General features: G+C 43.6%; 1 protein-coding gene across 1 annotated transcript in view; it reads left to right on the forward strand.

Annotated features, from left to right (window-relative positions):
* Positions 1 to 251: 251 nt before the first annotated feature.
* LOC114565155 (contactin-associated protein-like 4) overlaps positions 252 to 17,550 on the forward strand; it is a 160,646-nt gene continuing 143,347 nt past the window's right edge. Inside the window, exon 1 of the mRNA XM_028593043.1 lies at positions 252 to 396. Coding sequence (XP_028448844.1) covers positions 312 to 396 — 85 coding nt within the window. The 5' untranslated portion in view covers positions 252 to 311. The remainder of the gene's footprint in view (positions 397 to 17,550) is intronic.

Genomic DNA, 17,550 nt, shown 5'->3' on the forward strand with positions numbered 1-17,550 from the left:
TGTGTGTGTGTGTGTGTGAGTTAGAAAGAGAGAGAGAGCCTATATGCACATTCTGGTTTGGCTCCAACCACAGAGCTGCAGAATAGCTGAGAAAACACCAGACAGACAGCAGACTTCACTGACCTCTCTCTCTGTCTCTCTCCCTCTCCCCCCCCCCCCCTCTCTCTCTCTCTCCCTCTCTCTCTCTGCTCTCCTGTCTTCATTCCGTCGGGCTTGAGGAGATCTCTCTTGGAGCTGGAGAGGAGAGCTCGGTCGCCTCTCTCCTCCAGCAGCCGCCGGGCTTCTGTGCAGCCTCTCGCCGCCTCCTCATCATGGATCTCGGGACTAAAAGATTGGCTGGGATTATCGCTCAGGTCGCCCTGCTTCTCTCCAGCTCGTACGGGACAACCGGAGAAGGTGAGCTGGCTGTGCGCTTTTTTTTTTAACTTTCTCCGGAGGAGACGGAGCGAGTCCGGGAAGCGCAGACCCGGAGGGGCGCCTTTAATTGTGGCTTTATTCTTCTGTCATACCGCTTGGAAAGAAAATACAGGGCTTCTGATTTCTGGGTGCGATGATATTGAGCTGTTTGTCTCGTGCACTTGTTATGTTAGTTAGTTTGGATAAAGTACGGGGATGTGTATTTGTTAAGGCTGCGGGATTGTGCGCGTATCGGTTACGCATCAGCGCTGGGTTGTAAAGGAGAAAGTTTAGGCGGTTAGACGTGAATGCTGATGATTTCACTTTTTATTTATTTATGAGATGTAAATCAGTTTTGACAGTGGACGGCAGATATAGCTCCCCGGGCTCCTCAAAGGATTTTGGTATCCAGATGCCCCCCCCCCGCCCCCCTTTCTCACTCAGTGGCAAATCATCTGTTCATGTGTTCCCAGGGTTAAATGATCCCGTTCCCTGGTGGGGAGCTTTGCGTAATCGAGGGTTGTTGTTGCTTTTGGGCACAAAGCTCAAAGTATAATAAACATTTGGGCTAATTGTCACCCAAACGTGTCAGAAAGCCACGTTTATCACACCGCGTGCGTAAAACAACTCCATCGCTTTGTTTTCCGGTTCATTTGGGGCTCAGCGCAGCATGATGAGCAGCATCCTGGGACTGAGCCATGCTTGTGCTCACACACTCCAGAGAGCAGCCAGAGTGTGATAGGCGTGTGTGAGTGTGTGTGAGAGAGAGAGAAAGAGGCTGTAACCTATGCGGTTTACTGTTAGAGAGGTTAGTGTGGGTTGCTGGTGTGACTATCTGACCTCTGTGATGTCTTTTCTCTTGCCCGTGTTAAGCTATTCCATACCAGTGTACTGCCATGACTGTTAAAATGTGAGTTTTAGTGTCTGTATTTTGTGGTATTTGTCTGAGTTGTGTTCATTGTGAATTGAGTTTATTAGTATCTGTACATTCACTGTAGGGCTGCACGATAGGAGGAAAATATGCAATAAGCCAAAACTTTCAGAAATAACACGACAACACTATTACTTGCGATACATATTAAAGTGTCCTCAGTCTCGCTGCTTCAGCATCCTGCTCAAATACAACAAATACAAAGGAAATCATTTCCAACATTCCTTCATTGAAAAAAATTGATATAAGAGGCAACAACTAACTAAATGAATGACTGTTTCATATAAAGTGCAGTTTTCTACTGATGTTTTCTAAGGTCTATATAATATCGATATATCGATATTATATAGATATATTGATATATTCTGCAGCCCTAGTTCTCTGTTGTATGTTTAATGTTATCGGGCTCCCATTTCCCGCGTCCTACATATTCAATTCAATTTTATTCATAATATCAAATCATAACAAGAGTTATCTCGAGACACTTTACAGATAGAGTAGGTCTAGACCACACTCTATAATTTACAAAGCCCCAACAATTCCAGTAATTCCCTCAAAAGCAAGCATTAGCAGTGGCTGTTGCGACAGTGGCGAGGAGAAACTCCCTTTTAGGAAGAAACCTCGGCAGACCCAGACTCTTGGTAGGCGGTGTCTGACGGGGCCGGTTGGGGGTGAGATGAACAGTGGTAAATAATAGTCATAATAAAGATAATGGAACAATGACTACAATGGTGGTCGTAGTAGTTCATGTCATAGCCGGCCACAGCAGGGCATTACGGGATGTAGCGTGGCCCAGCAGAGCATGGGTGGACGCAGTGTATATGAGTACATATGAACATCGCACCTTCTGAAACTGTGTTCTGATGATACGACGTTGACGTGTGAATAGACTAAACTAAGGCTAAGACAAACCAAGAGAGAGAGAGAGAGAAGACATCCAATCAAGAGATGGAGAGAATCCGGTTGATCGGGGAATAGAGATGGAGATGGATCTCAGTGTGTAATGAGACACGCTCGTATGCGATTGAAGCAGATGGCTGTACACGCTCCCCGTCCCTTCACGCTTTTGTTCCCCTCTTTCACGAGTTAGGGACATGCCAGAGACCCTCTGCCATGAGACCAACGTCCACCAACCCTTTCATCTGCTTTAGCACCCATGGGTCTAGACCTCTCTGTGACAGACTGCCTCTTACGCTCACACATCGTCGTCAAAGTGCCGCGTGAAGCCCCGTGAGCGTTTAACAGGAAGGCAGTCGGCCGTAGCACACAGGGCGGATCGCGTCCCCCACAGTCGGGCAGATGAGGAAAGAGGTGATGTGCGGAGGAGTATGCAGTTTAGAACAGATCTGTAGTTCTTTTCTCTGTTCTTCCTCCGTGACAAGAAACATCTACAGCTTCGCGCCTCTTCTTTCCTCCTGCTGTTTCTCTCCTTCGGTGGCATCCCTTCTTTGCCGCTGTTTCTGACTCAGATATCGCTGCCGACTCCGTCTCTCCCCCCGTCCTCTTCTCTTTCTGTGTTCTCCTCCTCCTTTCTCCTGTCAACACATAGCTCTCTCCTCGTTGCCTCCTGCCTTTCTCTTCTTCTCTTTCTATCTGTCTCCCCCCTGTGCTTGCTGTCTCTTTCTGACTCACCTCCACCTGCCTTTCTGCACTCCTGCTGGATCAGAGAGCTGCTGCTGTGTCGCTGGCTTTTTCCTCCCTAATTCTTCCTCTTTACCCCCCCTCCCCCCTCCTGTTTCTTGGCTACACATCCTCATTCCTCTGTCCCCGGTACATGTAATCTCTCTCCTCCTGCTCTGTTTCTCTCTGCTTCAGGTGATTTGATGTTTGATATCATCCCCTTCTTATCAGTATTTCCAGAAAAAGTTTTTTTGTGATTGTTGCGGGCAAAAATCCTTGATTCATGCGGCATGTTTTCTTAAAAAATGCGATGGAATATGCGGGATATTTATGCAATTTTATGAGATGAAATTGCGGGAACTTGCAAAAATTACGGTTTGATGAAAAAGAGAAAAAAAGTGACTGTTACAAGTTGGACTTCACTCATAAGTGGATTTAAATACCCAAACCCATGCTAAATTTCCCCCTGAAGGCCCTGACACACCAACCCGATTATCGTCCAACGGACAGTCTGGCGAGGTCAGTGACTCGAGTCTGTTCGGTGTGTTCCGTGCCGTTGTCAGTCAGAGGAGCTGTCGGCTTTAATTGGGGCCGATTTGACTTGTTGAATCGGCCAGTGGGCAGTCAGACTCAATGACCAATTACCGGAAATGACGAGCGGGATGAGCCTGACGAACGGCTCTCAAAATCCGATGAAAATCTTTTAAACTGACTTTTTTTCGATCTGAAATGACGACAGATTTAGCAACTGAACGGCCTATTTCTCGCTTAAAGGTCCTATGGCATGAACATTTCACTTTATGAGGTTTTTTAACATAATATGAGTTCCCCCAGACCGTCTATGGTCCCCCAGTGGCTAGAAATGGCGATAGGTGTAAACCGAGCCCTGGGTATCCTGCTCTGCCTTTGAGAAAATGAAAGCTCATATGGACCAATCAGGAATCTTCTCCTTATGAGGTCATAAGGAGCAAGGTTACCTCCCCTTTCTCTGCTTTGCCCACCCAGAGAATTTGGCCCACCCACGAGAGAGAGAGAGACATCATGGCTTTCAAACGAGCAAAGTGGCAGTTGGTCAAGGCCACACCCCCACTCTCCACCTTGCCCCCCCACCCCCTCTCTCCTCCTCAATAACTACAGACACAGAAATGGCACATCCTAAGGAAAGCTCATTGTGGGACTGGCTCTAGTGGCTGTAATTCTGCACCAAGGCTGAATTTCAGGAAAGAGACTTCAGATACAGTATTAGGGGACCACTAAGGTCTATATAAAAGAGACTTCAGATACAGTATTAGGGGACCACTAAGGTCTATATATAAAAAGAGACTTCAGATACAGTATTAGGGGACCACTAAGGTCTATATAAAAGAGACTTCAGATACAGTATTAGGGGACCACTAAGGTCTATATAAAAGAGACTTCAGATACAGTATTAGGGGACCACTAAGGTCTATATAAAAGAGACTTCAGATACAGTATTAGGGGACCACTATGGTCTATATAAAAGAGACTTCAGATACAGTATTAGGGGACCACTAAGGTCTATATAAAAGAGACTTCAGATACAGTATTAGAGGACCACTAAGGTCTATATAAAAGAGACTTCAGATACAGTATTAGGGGACCACTAAGGTCTATATAAAAGAGACTTCAGATACAGTATTAGGGGACCACTAAGGTCTATATAAAAGAGACTTCAGATACAGTATTAGGGGACCACTAAGGTCTATATAAAAGAGACTTCAGATACAGTATTAGGGGACCACTAAGGTCTATATAAAAGAGACTTCAGATACAGTATTAGGGGACCACTAAGGTCTATATAAAAGAGACTTCAGATACAGTATTAGGGGACCACTAAGGCCTATATAAAAGAGACTTCAGATACAGTATTAGGGGACTACTAAGGTCTATATAAAATCATCCAAAGAGCACCATGTCATGGGACCTTTAAAATGTTTTCAGAAACACATTTCGGGGGAAATATTTTTCGTAAAATACAAGATCGTGTCCCGAACGAGCCGCCATTATGGTCGGGGTGAAGCCAGACCCACGTGACGCGTTCGTTTGCCCAATCAGCTGCCGGTTTTCATTTTTTCCGACAATAATACAGATTAGCGCCGCCTGCTGTTATGGAGACTTATTGTGTCTCGCGCACGCGCAGAACGTACACTCAAGTCGGCGTCTCTTCGGTGTGTTCCGTGGCACTTTTCTGACCAACTCGGGGAGGCTGATCCAACTGCCACTTTGCTCGTTTGAAAGCCATGATGTCTCTCTCTCTCTCTCGTGGGTGGGCCAAATTCTCTGGGCGGGCAAAGCAGAGAAAGGGGAGGTAACCTTGCTCCTTATGACCTCATAAGGAGAAGATTCCTAATTGGTCCATCTGAGCTTTCATTTTCTCAAAGGCAGAGCAGGATACCCAGGGCTCGGTTTACACCTATCACTATTTCTTACCAATTTAAAGGGGCTTTATTGGCGTGGAAGTTTCAATAACAACGTTGCCAAAGCTTAGAATTTGACTAAACACAATAAACATTTACATATTGTCTATGTCTATCTGTTTATGTTACCCGGCCTGACCCAGCAGCACACTCTTTATGCACACACCATAAACCACAGCAGCATGATATGTTAAGACTGCAGAGGTGGAGGGGAGGGATCCCAGCCGCAGGTTTCAGACCGAGCTTCTCATCTCTTTCCCCACCCCTGCACACAGCTCAGTGTTCATTACGGAGGTGATACTAAACGACAACAAAGTAGAAATACATATTTTAACAGCCACAGATGGCGCTCCGATGACTTGTTAGCCGGAGGAGTGAAGCGCTGGGGTTTTTAATGTGATGAGATTCGACGAAGTCGGTGTGTGAAACAAAGCTGCCCTGCAGGACATTAATGTCACTGTGCGTTTAATCGCCTTCTGATAGTCACAGCATGATAGAGTCACTGTGTGTTTTGAAATAGCTTCTTGCATGAAGGAAGTGGAATGAAGCCAGGTCAGCCCAGTGTTTGCACAGACCATATGTAACTAAAAGGAGCGATAGACAGGGGCCATTGTCTCTCCCAACCCGTTCTCACTCCCAACTTGTCAAACGCTGACACTTGGTCAATGGCTCTCAACGTCAGACAGTGACGCAAAAATCCCCCTTTAGTGTCTGTATGGAACGCACCGGGAAGAGCAGCAGCTCGGCCGCAGCGCTGTAAGATGATGTAGTATTAAGAGTGACAGCGTTAGCCACTAGGGGGTCAGCCCTATGTTCCCACACCCCAATGGTCCCACAGCCCTATGTTCCCACATTCCTAAGAATTTCTTTTTTCACTGAAAATTAGGCCCTCTGTTCCCATAGCCCTATGTTCCCACATTTCTAGAATTTTTCTTAAAATTAGGCCCTGTGTTCCCACATTTCTAAGAAAATTTTTTTTCACTGAAAATTAGGCCCTATGTTCCCACAGCCCTATGTTCCCACATTTATAGAATTTTTCTTAAAATTAGGCCCTATGTTCCCATATTTCTAAGATTTTTCTTAAAATTAGGCCGTATGTTCCCACAGCCCTGTGTTCCCACATTTCTAAGATTTTTCTTAAAATTAGGCCCTATGTTCCCACAGCCCTATGTTCCCACATTTCTAAGATTTTTTTTTAAATTAGGCCCTATGTTCCCACAACATTTTTTAGGGTTAGGCTTAGGGTTAGGGGGATTTATGAAGAAGGAAATGTGGGAACATAGGGCCTAATTTTGGAAAGAAATCTTAGAAATGTGGGAACATAGGGCTGTGGGAACATAGGCACACTCCTGCGAGTAGTATGAAAGACCAAAATGCCGCGTAGGGAGGTTGGTTGGGGTGGTGGGTCAAACAACGCAGGACTCTTACCCAGGATACCGGGGTTCTTGTCCTGCACGTCAATGAAATGTACATTTTACAACTCCACCCACCATCTTTTCCTAAACCTAACTGTCCCGTTCTTGTGCCACATGTCAGTAAAATGTACTTTAACCTAGGTGACTGGTATTTGTGTCCTGTTTGAAATCTGTTTGAAAATAAAATTATACATGGGAGGGGTAGAGTAGTACGTGCAGCGGGGAAAGGAGGCATTTCATTGTTTTTTTTCCCCCAAGAGAACCGAGAGGCACGGTTTTACAGGATTCCAGAAGCTACAGATGACAGATATTTTTTGACCATACGTTTGATTATTGCTGCTAAAGTGTGAAGACCATTTAAAAAAATATTTAAAAAAAAGTGTATATAGGAAATAGTTACCAACCCTGACTTTAAAACTAAGCTCCCCTTAAGTAGTACCATTTCCTGGGTGAAAGTCTGGTATTTTCCCCTTAAAGGTGCCGTAGGTAGGATTGCGAAGATCCAGGACTTAGCCAAATTTTTTTTAACATCAACAACTTCTCAGTCCCTCCCCCCTTTCCGCTAAAGCCGAAAAAGGTCTCCTAAGCCCCTCCCTCCACAAGGGAGAATGAATGTGTGTGCATGAGCAGTCATTGACACACAGGTAGACACCCCCCTTGGCCCTGATTGGTGCTTCTGAACAGGGAGCGGTGGATTTTTGCAAATCCCACTACAGGCTGTAGGTGGAGCCAGAGGAGCTGGATTTATTTTTAAATGACCTGCTTCATGTAGTTCTACTGGAACATAGGGTCAGTTTCAGCAGATATGACATAATGTTAGTTTTAGAAGTCTTACCTACTCCACCTTTAACTTCCTCCGGGACATGAACTCGGCTCACCCACTTGAAAGCCCTGTGTTTTATTACCCATCCAAACTCCTCCCTACACGGCACTTTGCACTCCAATACATCAGCAGTCATTGTGCTGCATACAGTCATAAATACGTGGAATACGTTAATTCCAGTGCATTACTTTCGTAGCAATATGCACGAATGGTTCATGACAACAGCCTGATTGTTAAGATAAAGACATATTGATCAGTGCAGCTTTAAAGCAAATTTGGCAATGTACCTTGCATTTTTAGTTCCATTTTGGTTTGTTTGTTGTTGTACTTCAGATAAGTGGGAAAACTTGCAAAGAACGAGTCCAGAAAGTCAAATGAGAGTAGACAACTCCTTGGCATTTTTAAGCATCAATACTAAAACTCAAAACTGTGTGTCAGAAAAAAGGGCTTCTGTAGCAATTTTCCACTCATGTTCAAAAATCCTACAGGGAGAAATTCATTGTAAAGAAAGAGAAACCAATTTTTCCAGTCAGAGTGGCAGAAAAGTGGACCAAAATCCAGTGCAGCCTCTGGGCATGTTGTGCTCTGAAAAAAGCATGCGGCTGTCATCATAGGTCTGGTCCACAAACAAGTATGTCAGCCTAAACATGTTTGTATGCTCATGCACTCAAGCTTTTATTGAAAACAAGTCTGTCAAAAGGAATACTGAAGTTTCTAAGATGTCGGCAATGGAAAATTGTCTTTCTGTTAAAGAGTCTAAAGCCATGCTAGTGGTTCTTTACTTTCGGGTCTTTACTGTTTAATTTGGTCATAATACCAAAGTACAGGACAAATTAAAATATTGTTAGGGGATCACTAGTCTGGATCAATGGTTATTTCGGGGAATGATTGTAAAGATTTACAAAGAATATGTTTACAACATCAATTCTCCAACTGGGACATTTTGGGACCAGTTAACTTCATTTAATATTGAATATTGTATTTGCCGGGGTTTTTTTGCGGGATGCAAATCAGACCTTACTCAACAGCGCTGTGGAGATAAGTCTGGGATCAGCAAAATGATTACTTATTAATTCATCCTGAGGGAGACATGAATACGTTGTCAATTTCATGGAAATCCATTCAATAGTTGAATGTGTGATTGTAAACCTCATGTTGGCGTTAGAGGAAAAGTCAGGAGATCACCAAAGTCAGGAAGAGTCATCTTGTTCACGTGGCAAACCCATCTGGCAGTTGTTGAGATATTTCAGTCTGGACCAAATTGGTGGACCCGCTTGTCAAAGAGGCAGACATCGACATTAGTGGTGTGATCGGGCCTTAAAAGTTCGTGACAAGATCCGAGCCCTACAAGAACATTTTGATTGACAGCATTTTAAAAGCCCGAACCTTGTTTACAGCCTGATATTATTCAAATGTGCGCACGCACACAGCTCTTTTGCCTTTTGTCAAGAATGAGTCATTTATACATTTTCTAACATCATTTATTCATGACTATGAAGTTGGAACAAAGAAATAAAGTAAGTCCTCCAGAGGCCAGCCTCCATTTCACCTCATCAGCATCCATTTTGGCGCTAATCGAAACACATCACCTGACTGCTCATTTACTGGCGGCTTGCTTGCTTGTTTGCCTGGTGCCACTCAGTCAGTGTTGGGCAAGTTACATCTAAAATGTAATACATTATTGATTACTGGCATTTGAGAGTAATTAGTTATATTACAATATTACTGTCTCTGAATTGTAGTGCTTTACACTACTTTTGCGTTACTTTTGAGTTACTTTCACCAAAATAACAGCAGAAGTTTGACTTGGTAGGTAGCTTTTTGAATCTCACCACGGGATCAACAAAGTCTCATCTTTATACACTTTAATACATCATAATTTATTCATATTATTTTGTGTTATTAATCTGAAGCTGCAAAGTAACTAAAGCTATAAAATAAATAGTTAAGTAAAACATACAATAGCCTACTTGACTATGAATTTTGGTGGACTAGAAGTAGCCTAATAAGTAGGAGAAAATGAAAATAATTAAAAGCACCTTATAACTGAATTGAAGTAGCCTACGGTATAGTTACTTTCCACCGCTGATAAAATGTAATGATATTACGTGTAGCAAGACTAAACATAAATTCCCGACATGTTGTTATTGTCTGTTGCTGGGGGACATTGCTGTCGGCACTGACAGGACCCAGATGTCCCTAGCCTACCGTCTCTGGTTCTGGTTCTGACCACGGGAACACTGACAGGACCCAGATGTCCCTAGCCTACCGTCTCTGTTTCTGGTTCTGACCACGGGAACATTGACAGGACCCAGATGTCCCTAGCCTACCGTCTCTGGTTCTGGTTCTGACCACGGGAACACTGACAGGACCCAGATGTCCCTAGCCTACCGTCTCTGGTTCTGGCTCTGACCACGGGAACACTGACAGGACACAGATGTCCCTACCCACCGTCTCTGGTTCTGGTTCTGACCACGGGAACAGTGACAGGACACAGATGTCCCTACCTACCGTCTCTGGTTCTGGTTCTGACCACGGGAACACTGACAGGACACAGATGTCCCTACCTACCGTCTCTGGTTCTGGTTCTGACCACGGGAACACTGACAGGACACAGATGTCCCTACCCACCGTCTCTGGTTCTGGTTCTGACCACGGGAACACTGACAGGACACAGATGTCAGATGTAAACAACTCCTGAAAATAATGTCCATGTCGCAAATGTATCTGTCTCTGGAAATAACTTTTTTATAAATTTTTCTCTGTGCTGAAATGTTTGGCGGTGGTGGTGTATTCTTAAAAAAAAAAAAAAACGCCACTAAATGTCAGGTTAAATGCGTTGTAACTTGCGTTACTGAGATTGTAATGGGCATAACATTACCGAAATTGTGTTAGTAATGCGTTATATTACTGCGTTACAGCAAAAAGGAATACATTACTGTAATTGCATTACGTGTTACTCCCATCACTGGTGACGGTACAACATCATATCACAAGAGGGGGGAGGAGGAGCAGAGTGTGCCCGCTCTGCGCTGGGTCGCCTCTTGGATGAAACCTAAAACTAAAGTATTGCTCTCATTACACTGGTATTGATCGATATCAACACCAACGTTGGTATCGATATTATCGATATTTGGATCCATCCGCCCACCACTAATCGACATCAATACAGCCAGCATGGCTAGAAAATGTGAATGCGTTTCACTGCTGAAAACTTAAAGCTGAAAAACACTTTTTTTGTGCTGACCTTCCAGCAATAACATTGACCTCAATAACATTAAAGCCTGCTGCATTATTGGTACAGATGAAGAGAGACCGGAGTCTTTATGGGTATCCTGCTGTGGCTCTAATTGTGCCCTCAGAAAGTTTCGATCTCTCGCAAGTTATTTTGTTCTGCTTTATTTCACTGTTTCTCCAAGCATAATCTGAGTAGGTACAACAGTGCCCAGAATGCACTCCTTCTTTAATTAGTGGATCATTTAATTAGCTTCGCCGTGGTTCTCTCGCTGCCTTCAGAAATCCTCCTGGTTCTTACTCTCGTTCGTGCTTTTGGTCTATGTAACTTTTACTCAAAGTATAAATTCATTGCATTCAAGACTTTAAAGTTGGTTATGTAATTCTACACTTCTGTTGTTAACTGTTAACTGTACCGTGTGACTATACATGAGGGCACATATATGCAAAGTTTAATGTCAGCTTGAGGTGGGACAAACTGATCAACAAATATACAGGTCATTGTATTATTGATCGACAGGGCTTGGTTTCCCCATGGCACCTGTGCACTTATAATAACAAACACAAAGGCCTGTATTATTCAGAAGTGGATCTGAGTACAAGCTGGCTGTAATTAAAGAATTAGATCATAATGTGTTATCTTTATATAATGTGATGCCCCATCCATTCCAGCAGTTATTCTGTAAAGAAGTTGTTCTACTTCCCTTAGTTATTTCCAAGTTTTCCAGTTCCCTGGCAGTCCCCAGAGAACGAATCTGAACTTGTTTCATATTATGTATTTGTATGGGAGACTTTTCATGATATGTACTCTACTATGTTTTATAGCTGACATGCAATATGTTTAAAAAAAAAGAAAGAAAATTGTGTTATAAATGTAGTTGTTATTGCTGTAATTACATTGGGCAATGTTTTAATAAACCATAAAACACTCCATTACCATGATAAAAGCATACTTTTGGCAAACAGGGTCAGTTAGACAGGACACACAGGCGCACGAATGACATGTCCTACAAATTAGGAGAAAAATATTTTTTGTTGGCAAAAAGATGCATGTTGCCTTTTTAAGAAGGTACTCCAACAATTTAGTATTACACTTCAGCAAAGTTAAGGGAGCCTCAAGAGACAGATTTAAAAAAAAGAATCAAAAATCAAAGCAGCACAGGCAAATTATCCAAACTTTTAGTCCCTAATATGTGTCTTGCTCCAAAGCCACTGGATCCTACATTTCCCATAATGCCACTCAAACTGGGTTTAGTTTGGCCTTTCCTTTCCTTTTAAACGCCAACACCTTTCAAGCTCCACACCTAAAGTTTGTTAGGTTCAAAAATTATTTTGAAGTCTCAATCCAAAAACTGTAAGGGCCCTATTTCTACAGCGTGAAGCACATGGCGCAGGTGTGTTTAGGGTGTGAGCAAATCCACTTTTGCTAGTTTGACGGCAGAAAAAAGGGTCTGTGCGCCGGGCGCATGGTTCTAAAGGGTTGTACTTAGTGTCTTCATTAATCAGAGGTGTGTTTTGGGCGTAACATGCAATAAACCAATCAGAGATCATCTTCCCTTTAAAAGCCAGGCGCGTTTGGACCTTGGCGCATTGCTATTATGATGGAGGATATGCACCGTAATATTTTTATTTGTAATCCTTTGCATGTTTGTGTGCTGCTGCGCGTCCCTGTGTGTGTAACAAGCATAGTGTGCGTGTGCAGTGCACAAGCCTAGGCAAATGCGCTGTTAAAATAACAATGAAATGCTGCGTTGTTGACTTTAGACCAGGTTTTTGTTGGTCAATGGCGTGATCACTTCCCGCTGCGTCAAGATACCAATACGCCCAGAATGCACCTGAACACACCTCCCTGTAAGACCATCACACCCATGAGCCACAGATGGGCGCAGGTGCATTTGCTATTGAAACGATGTGGGCGCTGGATGGGAAATCGACAACTGCGTCGGTCTTAAACTAGCAAAGACGCTTGCGTCAGGCTTCACGCTGCGCCGGGTGCAAGATAGGGCCCTTAGTGTGCAGAAGGCAGTCATTTCTGCCGTGTTGAACCTGCTACGATCCAAACTGGTCTCTGTGTGTGCTACTCTTCCCACTGTTGGTTTAATTAATTGGATTGGCCCTGGGTGTTTTAAGTAAACGTGAGGTTAACGTTGATGCCGGCCCATTAATATGAAGACGTAGCTGCCTGGAGTAAAGAGACACATCTGACCTGCTGTTAGACACTAATGCTGCTCTGCCGAGGAGATGACTCTTCCTCACCCCACAGTACTTCCTAGGGCGGGAGCTGTAAATTTAAGCATTCCCAGTCTAAAATGCTCGCCGAAGTGCAGTAGTGGTCAAAAAGCAGAAGATTTAATGACGGCTCCCCAGTATTTATGTACTGCAAGATTGACACAGCAAAGAAGATGAGCCTGGCTCTTTGGAAAGAGAAAGAAATGAAGGGAATAAAATAAGGAAGTACTGAAACTTTATCAATGGCAGATTCAGTGGATGAATGTTACGATAAAAAAAAATATATGGATTAGAGTAATAAAAAGATGTGCAAAGCAACGCAATTATAACAAAAGAAAATGATGTGCCATTTAGAAATAAAGGTTATTACTTAAGGAATTAAGGATGGATCAATAGTATGAAGGTGAGGGATGGATGACAAATGAACAGACATCATAACTGATATATGCTGTAATATTTCTAAAGCAAATTACTATTGAGGGATCCGACCAAAAGAGAGGGATGGACAGATGGAGGGAATGAGCGACAGACAGAAAACATGATACAGTCCACTATGTTGCGTTAGTATCGACAGACAACAGCTGGTTTAATGAAAGAGAGGCATTTGAAACCCACGGCCAAAAGAAAAACAGAAGCGACGGCTCTCAGAAAGCAATATGTTGTCCTTCAGCCGTTTAAATCCCTCAGAGAGCCCACCCACTGTTCATCATACCCTTAATAATTGTCCCTGACTTCTCTCCACACGTCATTTGTTCCAGTGCTCTGCCAGTGCCGGGGGCAAGGTCTGACTCACGCTGTTTATCCAAGTGAAATGAAGGAGCTGAAATTACGTCCTGAGAGGTTAAACTTCTTTGTGTTTGTCTTTCTTCACAATAATTCAGCAGCTGTGCGGAAAAACTCGGGCAGTTTACATTCATGAAGGAAGCAATCGGACTGATTTATTCTGAAAGCTACAAGCCACAAAAGAAGGATCCTTCAGAAGGCATACAAATTGACAACAAGGTTTTTCAGTTCGTACTTCAAATGACTCCTCATCCGCCTAAAGTTGACTTCATTTTCAGCTCACGTTCTGGGCAAATTGAGCGCAAAACGGGGGTTACGTTACGATTAGTCTATATCGACGATGTTTCATTTCTGGGATTGTTTCCCGGCCGCCAATTCCCGCCAGATGTCCCTCATTTTACGCCGGATGTCCGTCACCTTCCTCTTCCTTTGTGTTGCCGTTCTAAACTCTGTTGCACGACTAAAACAATCTTTGAACGTACACAACGTTCCACCAGAACAAGTTCCTTCCCGAGGCTATTTAGCAGAGGCACCGTGGCTCCGTCCGGCGCTTAGCCCCGCCCAAGACGATTGTGATTGGTTTAAAGAAATAAAACATAAACCAGAGCTTGTTTTTCTCCCATCACGGAACGCTGTGTGGACTAGCCAGACCTTCCTCCGCAGCGCTGTGGAGGAGGGTCTGGCAATGCGAGGCTACATTACGATCAATACATGGACCAGCTGTGAAGCACTCAACATTAATTCATATAATGCTATATTCTCTGGCAGGCTCTGCAGCGGCAGAAACAAGATGGTTTTTTTTTTTTCTAGAAAGTCATTAATCATGTTACTCATCATCCCCACGATGAAAGATAGATATACTGTAGATGGCTGCACTCACTTTCCCAGCCGTCATCTTCAGGTAGGCTCTCTGTCCTTCCTTCTCTTCCCATCTCAGTCTCATCAGTCTTCCTGGAGGTGTTTATCTGATCTATAACCACTGGAGTGTGTGTTATAATCATAGCCTAATGGAAGATTATATCAACAACATTAATTACTTTTAATCCTGGCTTAATGAAGCCCAGCATAAGTTCATTCATTCACAATACTCTCTCTCTGTCTCTCTCTCACTCTTGTTCCTTCTTACTGTAATCAGCTGATTACGGGCATTCACTCTTTTCGTTAAGCCAACCAGATTCTGGCACAAGCTCCTTCAGCCAATCATGTTGTTGCGGTCAAACTTTAAATCTGTTCTCTTTACTCCTGTCACATGTCATTTGAGGCGGAATCGTTTTAGCCCCCCCTTTTTACAGAATCGGTTCCTTCGAGTTCATACGTATAAATGTATTGAACCTTTCAAGTTTTGATAATTTTTGCAAAATATGGCGTCCGTTAGCTACATGCTTCTCCAACAAAGCTGCCGCTTGCCCCGACAAAACTTCTCTCTAATGTGTTTACCAGTCATCATAAGCTCATGAACACACCAAAGTCGGAAGATCGACCATCCGAGGAGCACATGAATGCACCATGAACCTGCCGTGGTCCATCTCGTGGGAAAATTCGGGGATTTGTGAGCACTGGTAGGTACAAACGGTTCAGACTGACCCAGACCGGACGCTAAAAAAAGAATGTGTTCAAAAAGATTTCTTTGTTTATTTTCGTGCGTTACTAATGCATTTAACCCTCAGTCCTGGCTGTTGAGATGATGGCAGCTCACTAGTTCCTCTAAATTTATCAAAACTTTTTTTTAGTCAGGGGCCATCGAGAGCAAGCTCTCTTTTCCAATGACGCCCTGATTACAACACAAATAAAAATAATAATAGTAAATTAATAAAAACAATCCCAAATAAGTACTGTTCAAATAAATAATATGATCATAAAAAATGATCTAGTCAGGCAGGTAAAGGTCTAATTTTTGTTTTGTTGTTGCTGTCCCTGTCCTTCAATTGTCCCCTGATCCCGCCACAAACAGACGGAAATGACAGGCAGGTGATCATGAATATTTAGCCTTGATCTTGTCAGTGTGTCCACCAATGATATCAAATTGAAGACAGCATGGCTGAATTATTAACATATTTGAAGATGAAGGGAGTAATTGAGATGCTGGAAGCTGAGTGGCAGATTCAGGGGTGTTAGCACTCACTCAACGAAGGCTATTCAGGCTCTTATACAAGAGTTGGTATTCCGGGGGAATATTAGGGCTGCTTGATTAAATCTCTGAGCTCATGAATTATCCCTCATCTGTTCCATCGTTAGTCTGGCGAAGAAAACGCTGAGGAGAGCGCAAAACTCAGCCGCTCAGTCTCAGGTGTGGCATTGCCCTGTGTCACGTGAATTTATTGCTTTCCAGTGAGCCGGTTGTTTGCGCAGAAAAGAACATAAACCTGTGAATATAAAGTATGATCCCAGTGCGACTTCACCGGTCCTTTATGATTCATGAGAGGGCAGCATCAGCCAGAGCCAGGGTGAGGAACAAGGAAAGTGGCTGAGGATAAATCCCCTTTCATATTTCTTCTTAAGTGTCATTTATGGAAATGTGTGCAGGCAAAGTGGAGCCATGAATGGGATCTGATGAAGTCAAGGTTACAGAGCGGCTGTGGAGCCACCAGTCATGGGTCTGGATTTATGAACCCCGGCAACAGGTAGTTCAACGAGGAGCTGACAGAGGACCGTTTGATATTGGGGAGCTGCTGGACTGTATTTGTTCAAGGCCGTCCCCAGAAGGAGTCTGTCTCCCCCCAAAAAACCAAGCCATTCATCACATGATTGTCATCATGTTTCAATTTCTGGATCTGCTTCCGCATGCCAAGGTCGTGATACTTGGTCACTCAGATGTTGAGGGATAGCCTAGAAATCTAGACGCAACCTAGCGGCAGTACATTTATTTTGCAGCCAGGGGGATCTAGGCGCTCTCCGTTGGCTTGTGAGCTGGAAAAACCAAACTCTGATCAGGCCAATCACATCGTGTATAGAGTCGGTGGGCGGGCTTATGGCTGCAGCTGCTGCTGCTGGGAACAGTGGTTTTTCTGGAAGACTTGGAGTTCAGCTTTCTTTTGAGAAAAGAACAAAAAACGGCACTGAAGTCATTCTTAAAAAAGGAAGATGTGTTCGGAGTTTTACCGACCGGATACGGCAAAAGTTGAATCTATCAACAAGCTCCGCTCCCTTCTTCGTTGCTCTGCCTGGTTGTAGCGCTATCCTATTGCGTGCAGAGGGAATTTGAAAGACAACCGTTTGTCCCATCCCTCGGATTGAGCCCTGCCAATGGTGAGTTCCCAGACCCAACATCTGGATGTGGGTCTGGCTTGGCAGGCTAGTTGAGGCACACACCTTCCCCAGCATTTTTTTCTCTGCCGCTGTTCTCCCAGTTTCAGGTGCAAGTTCAAATGTGTGTATTTACAGGAAAATAAACGTGCATCGGTAACACATCATAATAATGGTTCATGAGTGACAATGACTTTAATTAATTCCTGTAGTACTTCATGAACTATCAGTAAAGTATAAGGATTAATAGTATCTCATGTATGACTTCATGCAGGAACAATACATTAATTAATGCATCAGTTAATGGTATTTGAATCACCATGATTTCTGATTTATTAATGATGTTCATGTCGTCTTCATTGGTAAATGAGCCCTGGGTTTTATAACCAACCCAGCCACCCCGCCCTCCTCCCTACGCGCTCCACAGCGTTCTTATAC

The sequence above is a fragment of the Perca flavescens genome, chromosome 12 (assembly GCF_004354835.1).
Source record: "Perca flavescens isolate YP-PL-M2 chromosome 12, PFLA_1.0, whole genome shotgun sequence".
NCBI classification, from domain to species: domain Eukaryota; kingdom Metazoa; phylum Chordata; class Actinopteri; order Perciformes; family Percidae; genus Perca; species Perca flavescens.